The sequence below is a fragment of the Arachis duranensis genome, chromosome 10, assembly GCF_000817695.3.
Source record: "Arachis duranensis cultivar V14167 chromosome 10, aradu.V14167.gnm2.J7QH, whole genome shotgun sequence".
Taxonomy (NCBI): domain Eukaryota; kingdom Viridiplantae; phylum Streptophyta; class Magnoliopsida; order Fabales; family Fabaceae; genus Arachis; species Arachis duranensis.
The window spans coordinates 2,005,668-2,026,536 of NC_029781.3; the positions used below are offsets into that span (position 1 = coordinate 2,005,668).

General features: G+C 37.5%; 2 protein-coding genes across 2 annotated transcripts; both read left to right on the forward strand.

The window, feature by feature from the left end:
* Positions 1-1,196: 1,196 nt before the first annotated feature.
* Positions 1,197-1,976, forward strand: LOC127742599 (protein trichome birefringence-like 19). The gene has a single exon (XM_052255246.1). It carries the CDS (start codon positions 1,245-1,247, stop codon positions 1,974-1,976), a length of 732 nt encoding a protein of 243 aa, XP_052111206.1. The 5' UTR covers positions 1,197-1,244.
* Positions 1,977-3,858: 1,882 nt separating this feature from the next.
* LOC107468379 (protein trichome birefringence-like 19) lies at positions 3,859-6,190 on the forward strand. The gene is made up of 2 exons (XM_016087664.3): positions 3,859-4,371; positions 5,141-6,190. The coding sequence occupies exons 1-2, from the start codon at positions 3,907-3,909 to the stop codon at positions 5,915-5,917; spliced, it is 1,242 nt and encodes a 413-aa protein (XP_015943150.1). The 5' UTR covers positions 3,859-3,906; the 3' UTR covers positions 5,918-6,190.
* Positions 6,191-20,869: the final 14,679 nt, after the last annotated feature.

Consider the following 20,869-nt stretch of genomic DNA (forward strand, 5'->3'; position numbering starts at 1 on the left):
TTTAAAAGATTTTATTTGAATCAAAAAAAGTTTCATTTAGTTTCAATATAGTCCCACCGATAATTAATGGAATGTCCTATATGACAGCATTATAAGAACAAGATCGATAATTTGGAGAACAAGTACAAACTTCGGAGGCACAAAATCAACCGTAAATACATCAATACGTTTATGAGAAAATTACACTCCCCTCCCCTGCGAGATGCTAAAATGTCACTCTCCTCCCCTCTATTTTATAAATGTACATTTTTTTCCCTTCTAACTTTTAAAAAACCTCCTCTTTAATCCATTTTAAATTTTTTGTGTTAATAATGTTAACTTTATCCATTTTTTATGAAAAAAAATAAATTATTTTTTGAAAAAATATCCATTAACAAAAATTTTATTTTTTATCATTAAATTTTGCTTACCAAAATATCCTTTAATAAATTATTCTTTTATTAATTAAATTGTATTTTTAACGAAATATTTTCAAAAAAATTAATAATTAAATTATTTTTTTCTAAGATACCTATTTTTCAATAATTTTTTAATTATTAAATTGTGATTTTACTAAAATTTTTGTTAACAATTATTTTTATATTTACTATTAATTTTTTTATATTAATATATATTATTTTAATATTAAATAAAAAAATCTTACCACTGGTAATATGTATAACAATTAATATTTATTGATATTGAAAAATAATCTTACAAAAATTTTTTATTTAATGTTAAAATAATATATAGATATCGAAAAATTAATAGTAAAATATAAACAAATTGTTAACAAAAATTTTGGTAAAATTATAATTTAATAATTAAAAAATTATTAAAGGGTATTTAAAAAAATAACATAATTATTAATTTTTTTAAAAATACAATTTAATCAATAAAAAAATAATTTATTAAAGAATATTTTATTAAGCAAAATTTAATAATAAAAAATAAAATTTTTGCTAATGAATATTTTTTTAAAAAATAATTTTTTTCTTAAAAAATGGATAAAGTTAATATTAGTTAACACAAAAAGTTTAAAATGGATTAAAAATGAGGTTTTTTAAAAGTTAGAAAGGAGGGAAATGTACATTTATAAAATAAAGGGGAGGGAAGTGTCATTTTAGCATCTCACAGGAGAGGGGAGTGGAATTTTCTCTATTTTTATATATATCTAAATTATCCATTAATATTTGGTATTTTTATTTTAGGTTTCTCATCCGGAAGATATTACAACCAAACATATATCAAATTATAAAGACGAGATGTATTTCAAATGGTGGTTCTATGCTGATTACAATTTTACCCTTACAACATTGTGGTCTCCTTTTCTAGTGAAATCCACCAGAGCTTACCTTAATGATACTTCTTTGGACAATGCGGAAAAACTCTATCTAGATGAAGCAGATCAAGCTTGGACTAGTCAAATACAGAATTTTGACTTCATAATTTTCTCAGGAGGACAATGGTTCTTTAGGCCCTTAACATTCATCCAGAATGACCAAGTTATTGGATGTCAATTATGTCAAAACAACACTCAACATGACTTCCATGGATATAGAGTAGCATTTAGAACAGCCTTTAGAGCTATTGTAAATCTTAAAGGGTTTAAGGGGTTAACATTTTTGGTGACACACTCTCCGAATCACTTTGAGAATGGAGAGTGGAACAAAGGTGGGGCTTGTAATAGAACAATGCCATATGCTAGCATGGAAGATGAGGTGGCAATGCATATTCCATATGCACTAGAGGAGTTACATCAAATGCAGGTGGAGGAGTTTTTAGAAGCAGAAAAGGAAGCAAAGAAAAAGGGTTTGAAATTTGTTCTGATGGATATAACTGATGCAATGTTAATGAGACCAGATGGGCATCCTAATAAATATGGGCATGCGATTCATAAAAATGTTACCATCAATGACTGCGTCCATTGGTGTATGCCAGGACCTGTTGATACGTGGAATGAGTTTTTGTTATATTTGTTGAAAATGCAAATGTGATCAATAATATTCAATTGTTTAGCATAAGTATTTTAATGTCATACATGTTCAAATTGAGTAAGACCATTTATGCGCACAACTACCTACTCCACTTAAAGACCTCTAATTAAGTTAAGAGTAATTATCCAAATCAATTTTAAATTAGATATTTTAGTCTAAAAAAAATTAATAAATAAATTAATCTCTAAATCCAAAGTTAATCCAGTAAATAAATTAGTCTTTAGTTCATTTTTCAGCAGAATAATTATTTAGATTTGTCCCCAAAAATTTTAAAAATGGATATTTTAGTCTAAAAAATTTAATGTACAAATTAATCTTCAATTTCTCTTTGTTAGACATAACAGTCCTCCATCCAAAAATAAAATAAAATAAAATTATTATTATTATTATTATCATTATATTATAACATAATTATATATATATTTTTGAACAAAAATAATGATAAATTTATTCATTAGATTATTATATATGTAATATAAAAAGAATTTTTGCATAAAAATAAATAAATATATGTATATATTGTCACTCAATAATAATAATAATAATAATAATAATAATAATAATAGTAGTAGTGTTGTTCAATAAAATTATTGAGATTATTTTACAAAAAAATTTAAAGTTGAAACTATTTAATATTTTTTGTATTTAATATAACTTAGTTTAGTATAATAGTTAAGAATTAAATATAATCAAAGTATATATATATATAATATGAATAAATTTATCATTATTGTTGTTTAAATAATACAAAAAATTATAGTACAATATTATTATGCAATTAATAAGAGAAACTTTGGAATTGATTTGTACATTAATTTTTTTGGACTAAAATGTCCATTTTTAAATTTTTGGGATTGATTTGGGTAATTATTTTGCCAAAAAATGAACTGGGACTGATTTATCTGTCGGGTAAAATCTTGGAGATTAATTTGTATATTAATTTTTCTTAAAAACTAAAATGTCTAATTTTAAAATATTTTGGAACTGATTTAGGTAATCACTCTTAAGATAAAGACACTCTTTTGCTTATTGAATTACGCATTAGTTTAGTTGGTTAAAATCAAGTTATGTTCTATAATAATTATAAAAGTTAAAATGAATTTCTGTTTAAACTTTTGCTGAATCGATAGGATGATTATTCTGACCTTTTTATATCCATTTTTTCTACTCTCTGGTGTCCCACACCCAACCACTAATTAAGTTATCACGCACTAGTGAACTTGGTATATGAAAGAAATCAGCTAAAAGTAGGTATAGGGTGGATTAGTTTGCTCCTCGTGAATTTTATTTGTTTGAAGAAGTGGTGGGACCTTAGTTGTCTCCAACCGTAATTTAGTACCTTAGGTAACATAGGTCGCAAGTGCCAAATGACATTAAATTTCGTTTTTAAATTGCTGTCAGCTTCTTATATTGGTTGCATTGCCAAATTTTAAAAATTGCGAATCATTTATCAAGGAGTAAGTACCTAATCATATATTTCATTTGTCCAATTTTATGTATTATTTTTTATAAAAAATCAGGAGAGTGTTCAGTAAATATTATTAGACTAAATTTATCATATACTTCTTTTCTTTCACAACATTTATTGACAAAAAATTTTACTTAGATGTTATTTTAAAAAATAAAAAAGAGTATATGTATATATAATATCTCTGAGTTGCGGTGTTTAAATTACTAAGGAGTGTAGTGCAGGGCGCTGCAGTGTAAGTAGCAGCTACCAAGGCAAAATACAAGTAACATGTACAGACCAGAGCCAAACCTTGTCAATATTCAATAATATATTTCTATGTTTATTTTTGTTTATTACAATTATCATTTGTTACAGTTTCCATTATTTCAGCGCAGTTTCCTAAAAACAAGAAACCGGAGATCTACATTTGCAACAGAGAAGAGTTGAGTCTAATAAGAAAGCTGAGGTTAGTTGTGTGTGATGAAGTTAGAGGGTACTGAGATTTTGAAGTGCAACTATGCAGCAAGAAACATCCCCAGAGGTGTGGTTCTGTTACCCTTCACTCTTGTTGTGATACTGCTCCTCTTTCCTCTCCTCAGAACCTTGAATCTATCAGCTTCTAAGATATTTGCCACAAGCTTTGAATCTAAAGAAGAAACAAGAAGGAGTAGTTGCAATGTTTTCTCTGGGAACTGGACTCCTTATCTGAAGGGACCGTACTACAGCAATGAGACATGCCCTTTCATATTTGACAAGCAGAATTGCCTTCTGCATGGAAGACCTGACAGGGAGTTTCTTCAATGGAGATGGAAACCTAATGAGTGTCAGCTTCCTCTCTTTGATGCTGCTCAGTTCTTGAAGATGGTCAAAGGGAAGTCAATGGCCTTTGTTGGGGACTCAATCGGGAGAAATCAAATGGAGTCCTTGTTGTGCCTCCTTAGTTCTGTAAGTAATTAATTTTAGTATTTTACTCTTCAATTTTGAGCTTAATCAACAAACCAGTCTATTATACCTCGATTCTTCCCCCAGTTCTGTTCTGTTTTGTTTCAATTCTTGAAGTGTATGAAGGAGGCTACACTGACCAAGAAAAATGAATTTTAACTTTTTATATATGTGGCAAACTAGCTTGTGAATCTAGTACAGTAGTTCTCACAAACTTGGATGATTACAGTTGATGAAAGACTCCAGAAGTCTCAGGCAATTATTCTGCAACATGAACTTAATATTTAGCCCTTTATTTGGTTGTAATCAAACGAATAATTAGTATTCGACCTATGTGTTATTGACTTATTGTGTTTGTCTTCTTTTAAGGCTCTTTCTTTAGTACACTAAGGTTGAAGAAAATAATAATTAAAATCTTTTTAAGTAATATTATTATGTTAATGATTACAAGGGCAACCCACTATTGTTATTGTCAAGAAATATTTTTATTTTAGTGGGCTGACAACTGCTCATAGCACATTTCAACACAAGCCCAAATCATTTTAGTTTTTTATTTCATTCATGTGCACAACACTATAACAGAGTATCAAATATAAATGCTACTAACCAAGTTGGGTTGGTCTAGTGGTTAGTTCACTAGTTTGCTTAAACAAGTGTCGGAGGTTCGAAACCGTGGAAAAAATATATATATATATATATAAATGCTACTTACTACTTATTCATAAACTAGTTACTCTCATAGATCTAGTGAGCTCTAAGCTATTTATTTCAGGTTGCGCGTCCTGAAGATATTACAGGAAAACACGCATCAGACAGCACATACTTCAAATGGTGGTTCTATCCTGATCACAATTTCACTCTTGCATTATTATGGTCCCCCTTTCTAGTCAAGTCCAGCAAAAGTTATCTCAATGATAGTTCTAATTTCTACCTTGCCGAGAAGCTTTATCTCGATGAACCAGATGAAGCTTGGGCTAGTCAAATTGAAGACTTCGACGTTGTGATCTTCTCTGGAGGACAATGGTTCTTCCGACCGCTAACATTCATGGAACACGGCCACGTTGTTGGATGTCAAAAATGCCAGAACAACACTGAGCTCAACTTCTATGGATACAGGATCGCATTCAGAACAGCTTTCAAGACCATTTTAAATCTTAAAGGGTTCAAGGGGTTGACATTTGTGGTGACACACTCTCCGAACCACTTTGAGAATGGGCTGTGGAACACTGGTGGTGGTTGTAATAGAACAAAGTTAGTTACCACTGTGGAAGAAAAGGTGGCAGTGCATCCATATGGAATAGAAGAATTGCACCAAATACAAATAGAAGAATTCAGAGAGGCAGAAAACGAAGCTAAGAAGAAGGGTTTGCAGTTGGGTTTGATTGATATAACTGAAGCAATGCTGGTGAGGCCAGATGGGCATCCCAATAGTTATGGCCATGCCATTGATAAAAACATTACTGTCAATGATTGTGTTCATTGGTGCCTGCCAGGTCCTGTTGATACGTGGAATGAGATTTTGCTATATCACATGAAAACAAGGATGTGATCAATTAATGTCTCATTTTTTTTTACCAGGAGTCTTCAATTGTTTTACTTTACCATGAAATGGTATAATATTAGCAGACTAAATTGCCAAATGGTGATTTATTTTATTTTATTTTATTTTTTGGAGGAAACTATCTTTAATTATTTATTGTGTTTCCAAGGTGCATTATCACTTTTTATAGTGAAATTGCCACCACCCGTAAAAAATTGATTTTTCTTTTCTTTTCACAATTCTTCTTCTAAACAATAAACATTCCAAGACCTTCAACTTCAAGTATAGATTTGGCCCTCTAATCTTTTTTATTTATAAATTCAATAAAAATATGTATAAGTGTATTAATAAAATCAAGAGAAGAACGAATAAACTCAGACACTACAAATACTCTCTTTCCGTCCCTTTTGCTAAGTTTGGTTATTCACACACAAGAAGAAAAAACTCTCACACACTCGTTTTCCCATTCCCCTTTCCAAACTAAAAGAAAACCTGTTACATACCTTCTTTTCCATTTCCAATGGCTTTCTTATGCCTAGTTACCACAAAAAAAATCTTAGGCATGCATGTTTGGATCTTGAGAAAGATTCCAAGTTCCGATTGGAGAAGTTTGCCTTTTCCTCCATTTGAATTTGTTTTGGAAGTTCCACATCATCAGGAGGATGAAATTCCAGACTTGAAAGGAGCTTTCTTGATAGAAAAGGAATGCAAGATTTATCTGGCTGGAGTCTCATCAGAATCAGAACTTTCTTCCCCATGGGAATGGAACAAATGCAACAAAACGTATGAGTTTGATGTGGAGAGGAAAGAAATAATAACAGAGACTGTCTCAACAGTGAACCCACCAAGTGCTATGGTGGACTGTTTCAAAACTTGCATCAACGGTGAAACATATTTTCTGAAATGCTCTGGAAAAAACTCAGAAATGGGTTTTTGGGTTCTTGGCAGTTCCAAAAGTTGGGACACTTTGAGTCTTCCATTCAACCCCATGGATCTTGATATAGTTTTGGAAACTCCAACCTTTGTTCTTGGTGAACAAATATGTTTGCAAGTACGGATCAACAACAAAGAAAGGTTTTATGTTTTTGACACCAAAAGCAAGATTTGGAAAGAGGATGAAGAAAAAGCAATCATGGATTCTTTCAAGCATCCACAAGCTGGTTACTGTTTTCCATCTGGTTCTGTCTGCGTGGAAGGACTCAGTAGCCCTAACACTAACGTTGCACTCTCATGGTTGTCATTGGCTGCCGATGAAGACTGTTCAACTTCTCGCCCTGGTGATTGGGCAAACATCACCGTTTGTGCACTTTTTGTCAGCGATAAAGGAGTTGTTTTTTACCAACCGATCGATAAGTGGTTCGGTGAATATCAACCGACCTTCCTTCATGGCTGTTTTTCCAAGTTTATCGACCTCGGCAGTGGGATGGTATGTGCCCTAGTCTGTGGCCAGGAATTCGAGAATGATGCAATAAGGGTTCTTTGCATGTCCATCTTATCTTTCACCATGCACGACGATGGCGATCTCGACATTCATACTGCTTCACCACCATCTCCCAAGACGTTCTTATCTGTCACTGTTCTTCGCAGGGGAGCATTCAAAGTAGAGGATTACATTCACGACGATAATTCTCTCCTCGATGCATTCATCTGCCCCTTGGTATTAAATCTTGAATTATGTTCTATTTATTTGCCTTATGATTCTTATCTTAATTTTTCTATTGATACGGCAATGCCTTCAATTACGATATTATTTCACATAATAGTTTCTTTTATATTAAATGTTTTTCCTTGTTATATTTGAAGGACCCCATTGCTGTAAGGAATGACATGTTCAACAGCACCATGAAATTGGACCTTGATAGAATCCCAGAAGAATGGTATAAGACTGATATTTGAAAAATGAATCCGTAGGCCCTACTGTTAATATTTTGTAATATTTTGTTTTTACTTTTTTTCATACAATATAAATGATAAATAATAACTGCATTTTTTTGTTGATATTGATAAATAAAAGAGTTACATATTCTTAGATTTTTTTTTAACTTATATGTGACCAATTACCAATAACAGTTGACCAAAGTAAAAAAAAAAAAAATGTTATAGATATCGTTTTGTGTATACTACTTATATATTTTACTATAAAATATTAAAGTAAAATGAGCCTTTAAAAAGATATAATATAAGAAGTTGGTTGGTTAATACGACAAAACAGTGTGCATTTGAGTTGTACTAAAATGTGATGCTAACTCTAAGTATTGAAGGTTAAACATATTTTTTGTGCTCAGAAATCTAGAGAAGTCGGATTTTGGTTCTTAACAAAATAGTTGTTATCTTTTTTATCAAAATATTTTCATTTTCTTTGGCAAATACTCAGTTATTTTAATGTGAAGTCGATATTCCATAACTAGTTTTTAACAAAATCAATACAGAACATGCAGAGGGAGCAAGCGGCTCATTCTCATTCTGTTTGAAAGGCATTTAATATTTAATCATGATAGAATCCAAATTAAAACAAAACATTCTTTTTAGGTGTTTGTTACGGTACAATAACAAATTTATACGTACTGATACGATAAAAATGTGGATAAATTAAAACACGATACGTGAATTATATTTTCCACGTCAGTAATTAATTTTTTTTAATATATAACATATCAATATTTTTACTAAACTATTCTTATATTTTAATAAAAATAAAAAATATTTTTTATTTAATATTACAAAAAGACTTAAATATCCCTTTTTTAACATTAAGCAAAAATTATCCTAATCCATTTAATTTAGTCAAAATTCAATTAACTTTAGATTTATATCTTTAAATCTGAATCAATTTAAAAATCAAAACCAAAATACATTTCATTATTCATATACACTAAAAAATTTATTCATTTCTCATGAACCCTAATCTAATTTCTCTTACCTGTTTCATACCAAAAAAAGAACGACTTCACAGGTAGAAAGTACAACTTTAGTTCTTCTCTTTGTCTTCCTTACTCATTTCTTAATTCTTCTACCTCAAATTTGGGAACTTGCTATACATTGCTCAGGTCTGCCCTTGAACAAAAGAAAGCAGACGACTAAAAACAGTTTGGACCCATTGACTATGATGCACCACCACCACTATCTTCAGACTAGAAGACAATTGGCCTTGCTACCAAGGTAAAAATCTCTTCTTTTCTACCGCATGTAAATGTTCCTTTATATGTACACATAACCATCGTGACGCAGATTGGAGTACGAATAGTTGTTGCCATCTTCGGTCTCGTTTTAGCTTTTGGAGATTTTCTCCCTTCTGGAAGGTATGCATGTGCACACCTAATACCGGGAAATATACTCCGCAAGTATAGCTCATGGTCTCATACTATTACTTAAATTGTTATTTTTCTTTTCACACTGTATGGCTTTGGTTTGCCAATTGCTTGTTGACTCATTCTATGATACAAATTATTCTTGTTCAAGTCTGTAATGATCCTAGATAAACACGCAAATCATGTGCAAAATAGGTTTCTTCTTTCTGTATTACCTTTTATTTTAGTTTCAACCCACTATAATTTTTTTGGAGTTGAGGTTCCTAGTCTATTTACATTAAATCCTGCATCAGACTTATATATATATAATTCAGCATATACGAATTCAGGTCTTGTAAATCACGCTTGCTTGAGACTAATGATTATGAATGTTCACACTTATCTTTATTGTGTTCATTCGATTGCTAGTCCCAATGAATTCAGGTACCACCGTACTAGTCAAGGGAGTGAAGAATAGAATTGAGTTTAGTTGCTGTGCAGAGAATTGTTCTGTAGTAATGATAATGCAGATTTTATGAACTAGAGAATTGTATAGTTATATTACAAACTGAGTATATTATTACAGTTAACAATAGCTAAGTGCTTATATATAGAGAGGATGCTAACTAACTAATAATAGAAAACAAACCAGAGAGCCAATTGATAAAACAGATTGGTCTTAAAGTATTCTTGATTTTCTTGAACACTAAGTTATTTCAGTAATCTTGCTCTTATACTCAACAATATGATTACGTGGAAGATTCCCTAATGACTAACTAGAGTTAAGAGTATGACCAAGAAAAACTCTCCAAGTGAAACATTATGAGGATAAAGATGTAGATTTACTTTGTGACTATGTTGTTGTATTTACCCAAGAAAAACAAGGTAAATCTACATCTATATCCTCGTAATGGTTTCACTTGGAGAGTTTTTCTTGGTCATACTCTTAACTCTAGTTAGTCATTAGGGAATCTTCCACGTAATCATATTGTTGAGTATAAGAGCAAGATTACTGAAATAACTTAGTGTTCAAGAAAATCAAGAATACTTTAAGACCAATCTATTTTATCAATTGGCTCTCTGGTTTGTTTTCTATTATTAGTTAGTTAGTATCCTCTCTATATATAAGCACTTAGCTATTGTTAGCTGTAATAATATACTCAGTTTGTAATATAACTATACAATTCTCTAGTTCATAAAATCTGCATTATCATTACTACAGAACAATTCTCTGCACAGCAACTAAACTCAATTCTATTCTTCACTCCCTTGACTAGTACGGTGGTACCTGAATTCATTGGGACTAGCAATCGAATGAACACGATGAAGATAAGTGTGAACATTCATAATCATTAGTCTCAAGCAAGCGTGATTTACAAGACCTGAATTCGTATATGCTGAATTATATATATATAAGTCTGATGCAGGATTTAATGTAAATAGACTAGGAACCTCAACTCCAAAAAAATTATAGTGGGTTGAAACTAAAATAAAAGGTAATACAGAAAGAAGAAACCTATTTTGCACATGATTTGCGTGTTTATCTAGGATCATTACAGGCTTGAACAAGAATAATTTGTATCATAGAATGAGTCAATAAGCAATTGGCAAACCAAAGCCATACAGTGTGAAAAGAAAAATAACAATTTAAGTAATGGTATGAGACCATGAGCTATACTTGCGGAGTATATTTTCCGGTATTAGGTGTGCACATGCATACCTTCCAGAAGGGAGAAAATCTCCAAAAGCTAAAACGAGACCGAAGATGGCAACAGCTATTCGTACTCCAATCTGCGTCACGATGGTTGTGTGTACATATAAAGGAACATTTACATGCGGTAGAAAAGAAGAGATTTTTACCTTGGTAGCAAGGCCAATTATCTTCTGGTCCGAAGATATTGGTGGTGGTGCATCATAGTCAATGGGTCCAAATTGTTTTTGGTCGTCTGCTTTTTTTTGTTCAAGGGCAGACTTGAGCAATGTATAGCAAGTTCCCAAATTTGAGGTAGAAGAATTAAGAAATGAGTAAGGAAGACAAAGAGAAGAACTAAAGTTGTACCTTCTAACTGTGAAGTCGTTCTTTTTTTTTTGGTATGAAACGGGTAAGAGAAATTAGATTAGGGTTCATGAGAAACGAATAAATTTTTTAGTGTATATGAATAATGAAATGTATTTTGGTTTTGATTTTTAAATTGATTCAGATTTAAAGATATAAATCTAAAGTTAATTGAATTTTGACTAAATTAAATGGATTAGGATAATTTTTGCTTAATGTTAAAAAAGGGATATTTAAGTCTTTTTGTAATATTAAATAAAAAATATTTTTTATTTTTATTAAAATATAAGTGTAGTTTAGTAAAAATATTGATATGTTATATATTTAAAAAAAATTAATTACTAACGTGAAAATAATAATTCATGTGTGTGTTTTAATTTATCGACATTTTTATCATACCAATACGTATAAATTTATCATTGTATCGTAGTAAACACCTTCTTTTTATGATTCAAATTGCCTAGTCATGCACTATCCATATTGTTCATACCCTGCCCCAATGATAAGGCCCAGGTCCAAACGAAAGGCCCAATCCAAAGGATTGAGCCTCCTCGCCCTGTACTGACCTCCTCCCTACGAAGTCGGTTCTTACCATGACTTGTCCTAAAGAAGTCGGGGACGAGGATTAGCTGACAGATAAGCACTCATTCGAATGAGTAACTGCCTCTAAAATCTCTCTACCCACTTTCAGGAGCCATATCTCAACTTTCCTAAGATAAAGGGACGGTTATCCACCTTAAATGGCGGAACTACTCCAACGGTGGTTATGGGTTCACCACTATAAATACACTGACACCTCTCAGGTTCTCAACAGGCCCAATACTCTCTAGACCTGTCTTGCCCCTTTGCTGACTTTGGCATCGGAGTGTCTTTGCAGGTACCACCCCCCCATTCTCTCCTGCACAAGTCGGACAAGGGCCTTGGATCGCAAACCCACTTGGATACTTCTCCGTCCAGACGATTGGGCCAGCCAAACTAATCCAATCTATTAATCTCCGGTTACCCACCGTAACATTGGCGCCGTTGTCGGGGACCCGAGAGATCAACCAGTAATGGCGGACATGTCACAGGAAGACGGTCATGTGGCATCGGATTTCGAACAAGAAAATCCAGATACCGGAAACAATGACGCAGACCTAACCCTTCACCAGGAAACCAACGACCAACATAGGGAAAGCACCTCCGGATTTAAAAATCCGAAGATGAACTCCTCAGAGGGGCGTGAATCGGAAAAGGACGAACCACCCCATGCAACCGAACTAATGGGACTATTCCATGGCCACCAAGGTCGCTTAGAACAGCTGGAACAGGAACGGGAGTGACAAAGGTAGATAGAAAAGCACCTAAGAGAGGAGATGGAACGACGAAAGGAGTTAGAAGAAAAACTCTTAAAGTTAGAATCCTCCCTCAAAGGTCAGAACTCCCGTGGCGATCAAGAAGAGTCACCCTCAGGAGGGGAGGACCCTTTTAGTGAGGACATAATGAGGGCAAAAGTTCCAAGGAACTTCAAAAGCCCTGATATCGACCTCTATGATGGAACCACAGATCCAAAGCATCATTTAAGCAATTTCAAAAGTCGGATGTATCTGCCTGACGCTTCTGATGCGACGCGCTGCAAAGCTTCCCGACCACCTTATCGAAAGCAGCGATGAAGTGGTTCGATAGCCTCCCTCAAATGTCGGTCACCAGTTTCGAGGACCTCTCAAGAAAGTTCCTAATGAGGTTCTCCATTCAGAAAGACAAAGTAAAGCATGCACCGAGCCTCCTGGGAATAAAGCAGGAGGTCAGAGAACCTCTACGGGATTATATGGAAAGGTTCAACAAAGCATGCTTAGAGATTCAAGACCTGCCCACCGAGGCAGTCATTATGGGGCTGGTAAATGGGCTTAGAGAAGGTCCCTTCTCACAGTCCATATCAAAAAGGCACCCCACCTCCTTGAGTGATGTATAGGAAAGAGCTGAGAAGTATATCAACATGGAGAAAAACACCAGACTGAGAGAGTCGAGCTGGCGACCTGGGCACCTCCCCTCGACAAAAGATAGAGAAAGGGAGCCCAAGAAGAAAGAAGACCTCGGTCCCGACAGACCCAGGAAATATCACTCTTATACTCTTCTAAAGGTTTCCATAGTGGACGTATACAGAGAAATTTGCAATACTGAAAGGCTGCCGCCTCCCAGACCCATTAAAAATAAAAAGGGGGAAGTCGCAATGATTACTGCGAGTACCATAAAATATATGGTCACTCAACAAACGACTGTTATGACCTCAAGAATATGATAGAAAAGCTGGCCAGGAAAGGCCGACTTGACAGATGTCTCATGGAGAGATCGGACAATCATGGGAAGAGAAAGCGAGATGATGAGGACAGAAGAGACCCACCACCGCAGACTCCGGAGAGACATATACATATGATCTCAGGCAGATTCGCGGGAGGGGGCTCACCAAGTTCTCTCACAAAAGACACCTCAAGCGAGTCTACCAGGTCGGAAGCAAGTCACTCGACCTTCTTACCATCTGATTCACAAAGGAAGATGGGCAAGGAGTAATCCCTGGACACGACGATCCAGTGGTGATAACTATGATCCTAGCCAATGCCCATCTCTACAGAACCCTAGTGGACCAAGAAAGTTTGGCAGACATCCTTTTCAAGCCTGCGTTTGATAAACTGGGGCTGGACGAAAGGGAGCTAAGAGCCTACCCCGACACCTTGTACGGGCTAGGCGATACGCCAATAAAACCATTGGGTTTCCTACCCCTCCACACTACTTTTGGAAAGGGGGAAAAATCCAAAACTCTGAGCATAGACTTCATAGTCATCGACGTAGGGTCAGCATATAATGCCCTAATCGGCAGAGCTACCTTGAATCGACTCGGAGCGGTGGTGTCTACCCCCCATCTCTGTATGAAATTTCTGACACCAGCGGGGATAGCAACGGTGCGGAGGGACCAGAAATTGGCAAGAAAGTGCTACAATGAACGCCTGAACCTAAAGGGAAAGGGCAAAGAAGTCAACACCATAGAACTCGGTGGCGCAAGGGCCAAAGAAGAGTTGCGACCACAGCCAGGGAGAAAAACTGAGGAAATACAGATCGGAAAAGAGAAAGGAAAGAACACCAACATAGGAGCCAACCTAGGGGAAACCCTGAAGCAAGGGTTGACCAAGCTCCTAAGAGACAATTCTGACCTCTTTGCCTGGAAAGCTTCCGACATGCCTGGGATAGACCCCGAGCTTATGTCCCACAAGCTCTCGGTATACCCGGGATCCCGACCTGTACAGCAGAAAAGGCGCAAGCTCGGCCCGGAACGAGCCCTAGCGGTAGAAGAACAAGTACATGCACTCCTAGAAGCCGACTTCATCAGAGAAGTCGAATATCCAACGTGGCTAGCAAATGTAGTGCTAGTCAAGAAGCAAAATGGCAAATGGAGAATGTGTGTCGACTACACTGACTTAAATAAGACATGTCCCAAGGACCCTTATCCACTCCCAAGTATTGATACCCTAGTAGACTCTAGCTCGGGATATCAATACTTGTCTTTCATGGATGCCTACTCGGGATATAACCAAATCTCGATGTATGAGCCAGACCAGGAGAAAACATCATTCATCACGCCCAGAGCAAATTTTTGTTACGTGGTCATGCCATTTGGATTAAAAAATGCAGGGGCCACATATCAAAGGCTGATGAACAAAGTGTTTGCTTCCCACCTGGGGAGTTTAATGGAAGTCTATGTAGACGACATGTTGGTAAAAACTAAGGAAGAAGTCAACCTTTTGTCAGACCTCTCACAAGTCTTCGACACCATAAGGTTACACGGGATGAGGCTAAATCCCGCAAAGTGTACCTTCGCGGTGGAGGCTGGAAAATTCCTAGGGTTTATGCTAACACAGAGAGGGATTGAAGCAAATCCCGATAAGTGTAAAGCTATCCTGGAAATGAAGAGCCTGACTTGCTTAAGAAAGGTCCAACAACTGAATGGCCGACTAGCAGCCCTCTCCAGGTTCTTGGCAGGATCGGCACTCAAATCCCTTCCACTGTTTTCTTTATTAAGAAAGGGATGCCAGTTCGAATGGACTCCAGAATGCGAAGGAGCGTTCCAGGAGTTCAAAAGATTCTTGAGCCAACCACCAATCCTGACCCGACCTCTAATCGGGGAAGATCTCGTTCTATATTTGTCTGTAGCAGACAAAGCTGTCGCATCAGCCTTGATAAGGGAGGACAAGGTCGGACAGCATCCAGTTTACTTCATCAGCAAAGTTCTACAAGGCCCCGAGCTAAGGTACCACAAACTTGAGAAGTTTGCCTACTCCTTAGTAATAGCCTCACGAAGGCTACGACCTTACTTTCAAGCACATACTATAAGAGTCCGATCGAACCAACCCATGAAGCAAATCCTCCAGAAGACGGATGTTGCAGGGAGAATGGTTCAATGGAAAATAGAGCTCTTCGAGTTCGACTTAAAGTACGAGACTCGGACAGCAATCAAAGCCCAATGCCTCACCGACTTCATAGCAGAATACGCGGGTGATCAAGAGGAAAAACCGACTACATGGGAACTTTATGTAGATGGATCCTCAAACAAGATAGGAAGCGGTGCAGGCATAATACTGGTCGATGAAAGGGGAACTCAAATAGAGGTATCCCTCAAATTTGAATTCCCAGCTTCAAATAATCAAGCAGAATATGAAGCTCTGATTGCAGGGTTGAAGCTAGCAGAAGAAGTCGGTGTAACAAAAGTGATGATATACAGTGACTCTCAAGTGGTGACCTCCAGATAAATGGAGAGTATCAGGCTAAAGACCCAAACATGAAGAGATACTTGGAAAAAACTCTGGAATACTTAGGGCACTTTGCAGAAACTGAAGTTAAGCATATAACTCGGGATCTCAATAGTAGAGCAGATGCCCTCTCCAAGTTAGTAAGCACCAAACCAGGAGGGAATAATAGAAGCCTGATCCAGAAAACTCTCCAAGAACCCTCTGTGATAAAAGCAGAGGACAAACGAGATGTCCATGAGGTAACTGGGCTAAATCTCGGATGGACGAATCCTCTGGTCGAATACCTAAAATTCGACATCCTCCCCAAAGAGGAAAAAGAGGCTAAGAAAATTCGGAGGGAAGCACAATACTACACCCTAGTGAAAAATACCCTCTATAAAAGAGGAATATCAACACCATTGTTAAAGTGCGTACCGACCTCAAGGACCACTGAAGTACTAGAAGAGGTTCATAATGGGATCTGCAGAAACCATCTCGGAGCCAGGTCACTAGCCAGAAAAGTAATCCGAGCTGGATTTTACTGGCCGACCTTGTAGAAAGATGCCACAGAGTTTGTGAAAAAGTGTCAACCATGCCAAATGCATGTAAATTTCCACGTGGCTCCCCCCGAGGAGCTCATCAGTATAACTTCTCCATGGCCCTTCGCGAAATGGGGAATGGATTTGTTGGGTCCTTTTCCCCAGGCGCCGGGACAAGTCAAATACTTGATCGTGGGAATAGACTACTTCACAAAGTGGATAGAAGTAGAGCCATTAGCTACCATCACAGCCCAAAGAATTCGGAGGTTCCTCTATAAAAATATCATCACAAGGTATGGAATACCTTATTCCATTACTACATTCAACGAAACCCAGTTCACCGACTCTACCTTCAGGAGCCTAGTAGCCAGTATGAAAATCAAACACCAGTTCACCTCGGTGGAACATCCACAAGCCAATAGACAAGTCGAGGCAGCCAACAAAGTCATACTGGCAGGGCTGAAGAAAAGACTACAAGAAGCAAAAGGAGCCTGGACAGAAGAGCTCCCACAAGTGTTATGGGCTTATCGGACGATGCCACAATCTGCCACCGGGAAAACACCCTTCCGACTTGTCTATGGCGTAGAAGCTATGATACCAGTGGAAATCAGTGAGCAAAGCCCAAGGGTGATTTTCCATGATGAAATCGGGAATATACAGGGGCACAAAGAGGAGCTTGAATTGCTCCCCGAAGTCCGAGAACAAGCCCAGATAAGAGAAGCAGCATTGAAACAAAGAATGACGACCAGATTCAACAAAAAAGTCATTCGAAGGAGTTTCATCCCAAACGATTTGGTCTTGATCAGAAACGACATTGAAGTCAGCAAATCGGGGGAAGGAAAGCTCGCTGCCAATTCGAAAGGACCTTACAAAATTAGCGAGGTCTTAGGAAAAGGTTATTATAAGGTGACCGACCTAAACGACACCGAGTTACCAAGGTCGTGGCATGCTTGTAACATGAAAAGGTACTATAGTTAAAAGTGAACTCTACTCCCTGATGTACTCTTTTCCCAACTTCACGATTTTTTCCCAAAAATCAAAGGGTTTTTTCTGAAGAAGGGTTTTTAACGAGGCATCATAGTAGAGGCTAAGGGGGGAATAGATTACTGAAAACCCTTAGTAGCAGTAAAAGTACCTTTCCAATTTCCAAATAAATAAAGTTCTTTTACAATATCTCTTATAAAATTCCTTCTTGTTTGCTTTTTTTCTTTCTACGAAACGCGCCGACTTAAGCTCGACAAAGCGTGAAAATCCCATGAACCGACCTAGATGGTCGTCAGGATAAAACGACGAGGTACAAGTCGATGTAAAGAGGTTATAAAAGTTGATCGTGAGAAACCCGGAGACATTCCGACTCATAAGTCGAAATGAAAAACCGAGTACAAGAAAAAACGCATCGCAAAAATAACCTAAGTCATAGAAACTCAATAAAACCACAAAGTTGAGTATAAGGAATAATGAAAAAGAGATCGAAAAACCTATTAAGCCCAAAGACTGTCCTAAGTTCTTAAAGCGAAAAAGCTCAAGAGGACAGACAAGTCAAAGAAAAAGGTTTTCAGAAAAGGTCAAAAAAATTCTTTAAAATATCAAAAAACAGAAAAGCATGCACACCAAAGGTAACTAAAACCCTTATCCAAAAAAGGGTATTTATAAATATTTTGTTTACGGCCTTAAAAGGCCAAAAGGAATGTCAACAGACCACTACTACCACAAAAATAAAACAGTTTAAAAAAAGAGGGGACCCACAGGCCGGGCCCCCATATAGCCAGCAAATTTTTAAACATCACCACCGGGAATAGTCGGATCACCACCAGAGTCGGGAAGAGTAGTCGGAGTGCCATCAGGTCCAGGGAGAGAAGTATCCATAGGAGACGAAGAGGAGGTTCTGTGAGCCTCCGAGGAACTCAGAGCATCCTTGGAACGAGGAGGGGACTCAATTATCCTCTGCCCCCGAGTCTTCAACTCGGATTCAGAAATAGGTCGGGGAGGGGACACAATAGCCCCATCAATCACGACTTTATCTGGATTCAAGGGTGAGAGATCAAGGTCGGGAGCAAGAACTCCGACCTGCTCCTTAAAAATCCTCCAGGCCTCCTCGGCTCCTTCAGCAATAGAGTCCTCCAACTCGGCGTAAGCAGTCCGAGAATTCAACAAGTCCTTCCTCACCGCCACTAGGTCCTCGAATAAATCTCATGCGCCTTCTTCCTCAAGCCCTCCTCCATATTGTATTGGGCTTGTAACTTGCTCTCCTTCTCCCGGAGGCTATTCCTCTCCTCTTTCAACTCAGCGACCTCCTTCTTCAACTCCTTCTCATGTTTCTGATACATAAGAAGCCTCTCCTCCAACTCTGCAACCCTCGAGATTGAACCCAGAGAGCTAAGATGAGTCCTCTCAAAAATATCAAGAAATTTGGTGCACACCGTCGCCGCCCTGATATTCTCCTGAGCCAGAATAGTGAGGTGGTTCTGGATAGAAACATCATCCATACCTACACAGGTATGGGGATAGATGTATTTCCAGATAAATGCAGGAGTATCCACCTTAGCCTCACCTTCGAAAGAAGAGCTAGACTCTAAAGTCTTGCACTTCTTCTTCTCTGGTTCAGGAGAAGATCGGGGGGGAGGGGCGGCTGAGAAGAAGCCGAGGAGGAAATGACAATGGGTTGAGAAAGAGTCCCCAAACTTCGAGAAGAAGGGAGAGGAAGAGGAAGAGGAGAGCCAGTTACCCTGGCGCCGCCAGTCCGAGCACGAGACCTCACCTTGGCCTCCTGGGCTCTCTGGTAAGATTCGTTGGAATTCTTCTTCGCCATCTCTATAAAAAAAACAATTAGTAGCCAAAAAAGTCAAACAAGTCGGCAAAAACAAGTCGTAAGTCGGAAACAAAGTAGAAGCTACCTAGTTGTGTCTGGACAAAGGTCGGCGACCCCTGGAGAAATTTTTTGGTATCCAGATATGGAGCCCTCCCCCACACTTCTCGGAGGAACCCCACAATGACTGCCTCCACTTCATCCAGATCATCTAAACTATATTTCTCACAGGGGGTGGCCTCCAACCAGTATAGAGGAAAGCAAGGAGAAGAATTCTCATCCAAGAAAAAGGGGTGGTGACCCTCTACGCCTTGAACTTTGAAAAAATAACTTTTGAAGTCATGGAAGGATTCATCAAAAAGGGTGAAAACTCTCCGACCTTGTATGGCTCGGAAAGACACCCACTGTTGCTTGTTATTTTGCCCACTGAAGGGCTTGGTCATGTGGAAGAGATAAAAGAAAATTCTCAAGGAAGTCGGAAAGTCTAAAGCGTGGCTGATAAACTGGTAGATTTTCAGAAAACCCCAAGAGTTGGGGTGAAGTTGGGTAGGAGCAACTCGGCAGTGACATAAGACGGCCATTTCGAAATCAGAAAATGGAAGAAAAACACCCAAACGGGTAACCATGCTCTCATACATATAGAAAAAATGAGGGACCGCCTCAGTGTCCCTCCCAAAACAAACCCGGTCTTCCGGACCCGGGACCACCAATTCATACTTCGGCTCATCCTCCTCAGAAGTACAAATTCGATGATGAGTACGAAGGTCGGTGATAAATTCGATATCGGCTAAGGGTTCCTCCCCTAAGACCGTGACATCGACCCATTGAGCAAGAACTTCTACATAAGACATTCTTTCCTAAGGTATGATAAAAACCTACAAGGGAAAAAGAAAAAGAATAAAAAACGAGAGTTCCTAAGGGGGCATGGAATTAAACAGAAGCCTACGACGTCACCTTCTCTCCCTCTAAATAATAAAAAGCATGCAAACAGAAGCGCTTAGTAAAAGAGAAGGGGAGAAAGAACCAACCTTTGCCTGGAAAAAGGTAGAGGAAGATGAAAGCCTTCAAACAAAAATGCTCCACAAACAGATGAGAAGAAAATTTGAAAAATCGCAGAAACGAAATAACGAGAGAGAGGGAAAGTATTTATAAACATGTTAGGGGCATAATGGTAAAAACGGAGCAGACATTAATAGGGTGCACTGTTACCAAGGTAATTAAACCCTACGCAAACCTCTAACGGATGCGACGCTTGATTAGACGTAACTGACAATCAAAAGTCACGAAAAGTCACGTCAGTTCCAAATAATCACGTCGGTTCCCTCACAGGTCGGCTACAACCCCGAGTAGAATACTCGAACCCAAGTCTTAGAAGAAGTTGGGCTCGAGTAGGGGCACTGTTCATACCCTGACCCAATGATAAGGCCCAGGTCCAAACGAAAGGCCCAATCCAAAGGATTGAGCCTCCTCGCCCTGTACCGACCTCCTCCCTACGAAGTCGGTTCTTACCACGACT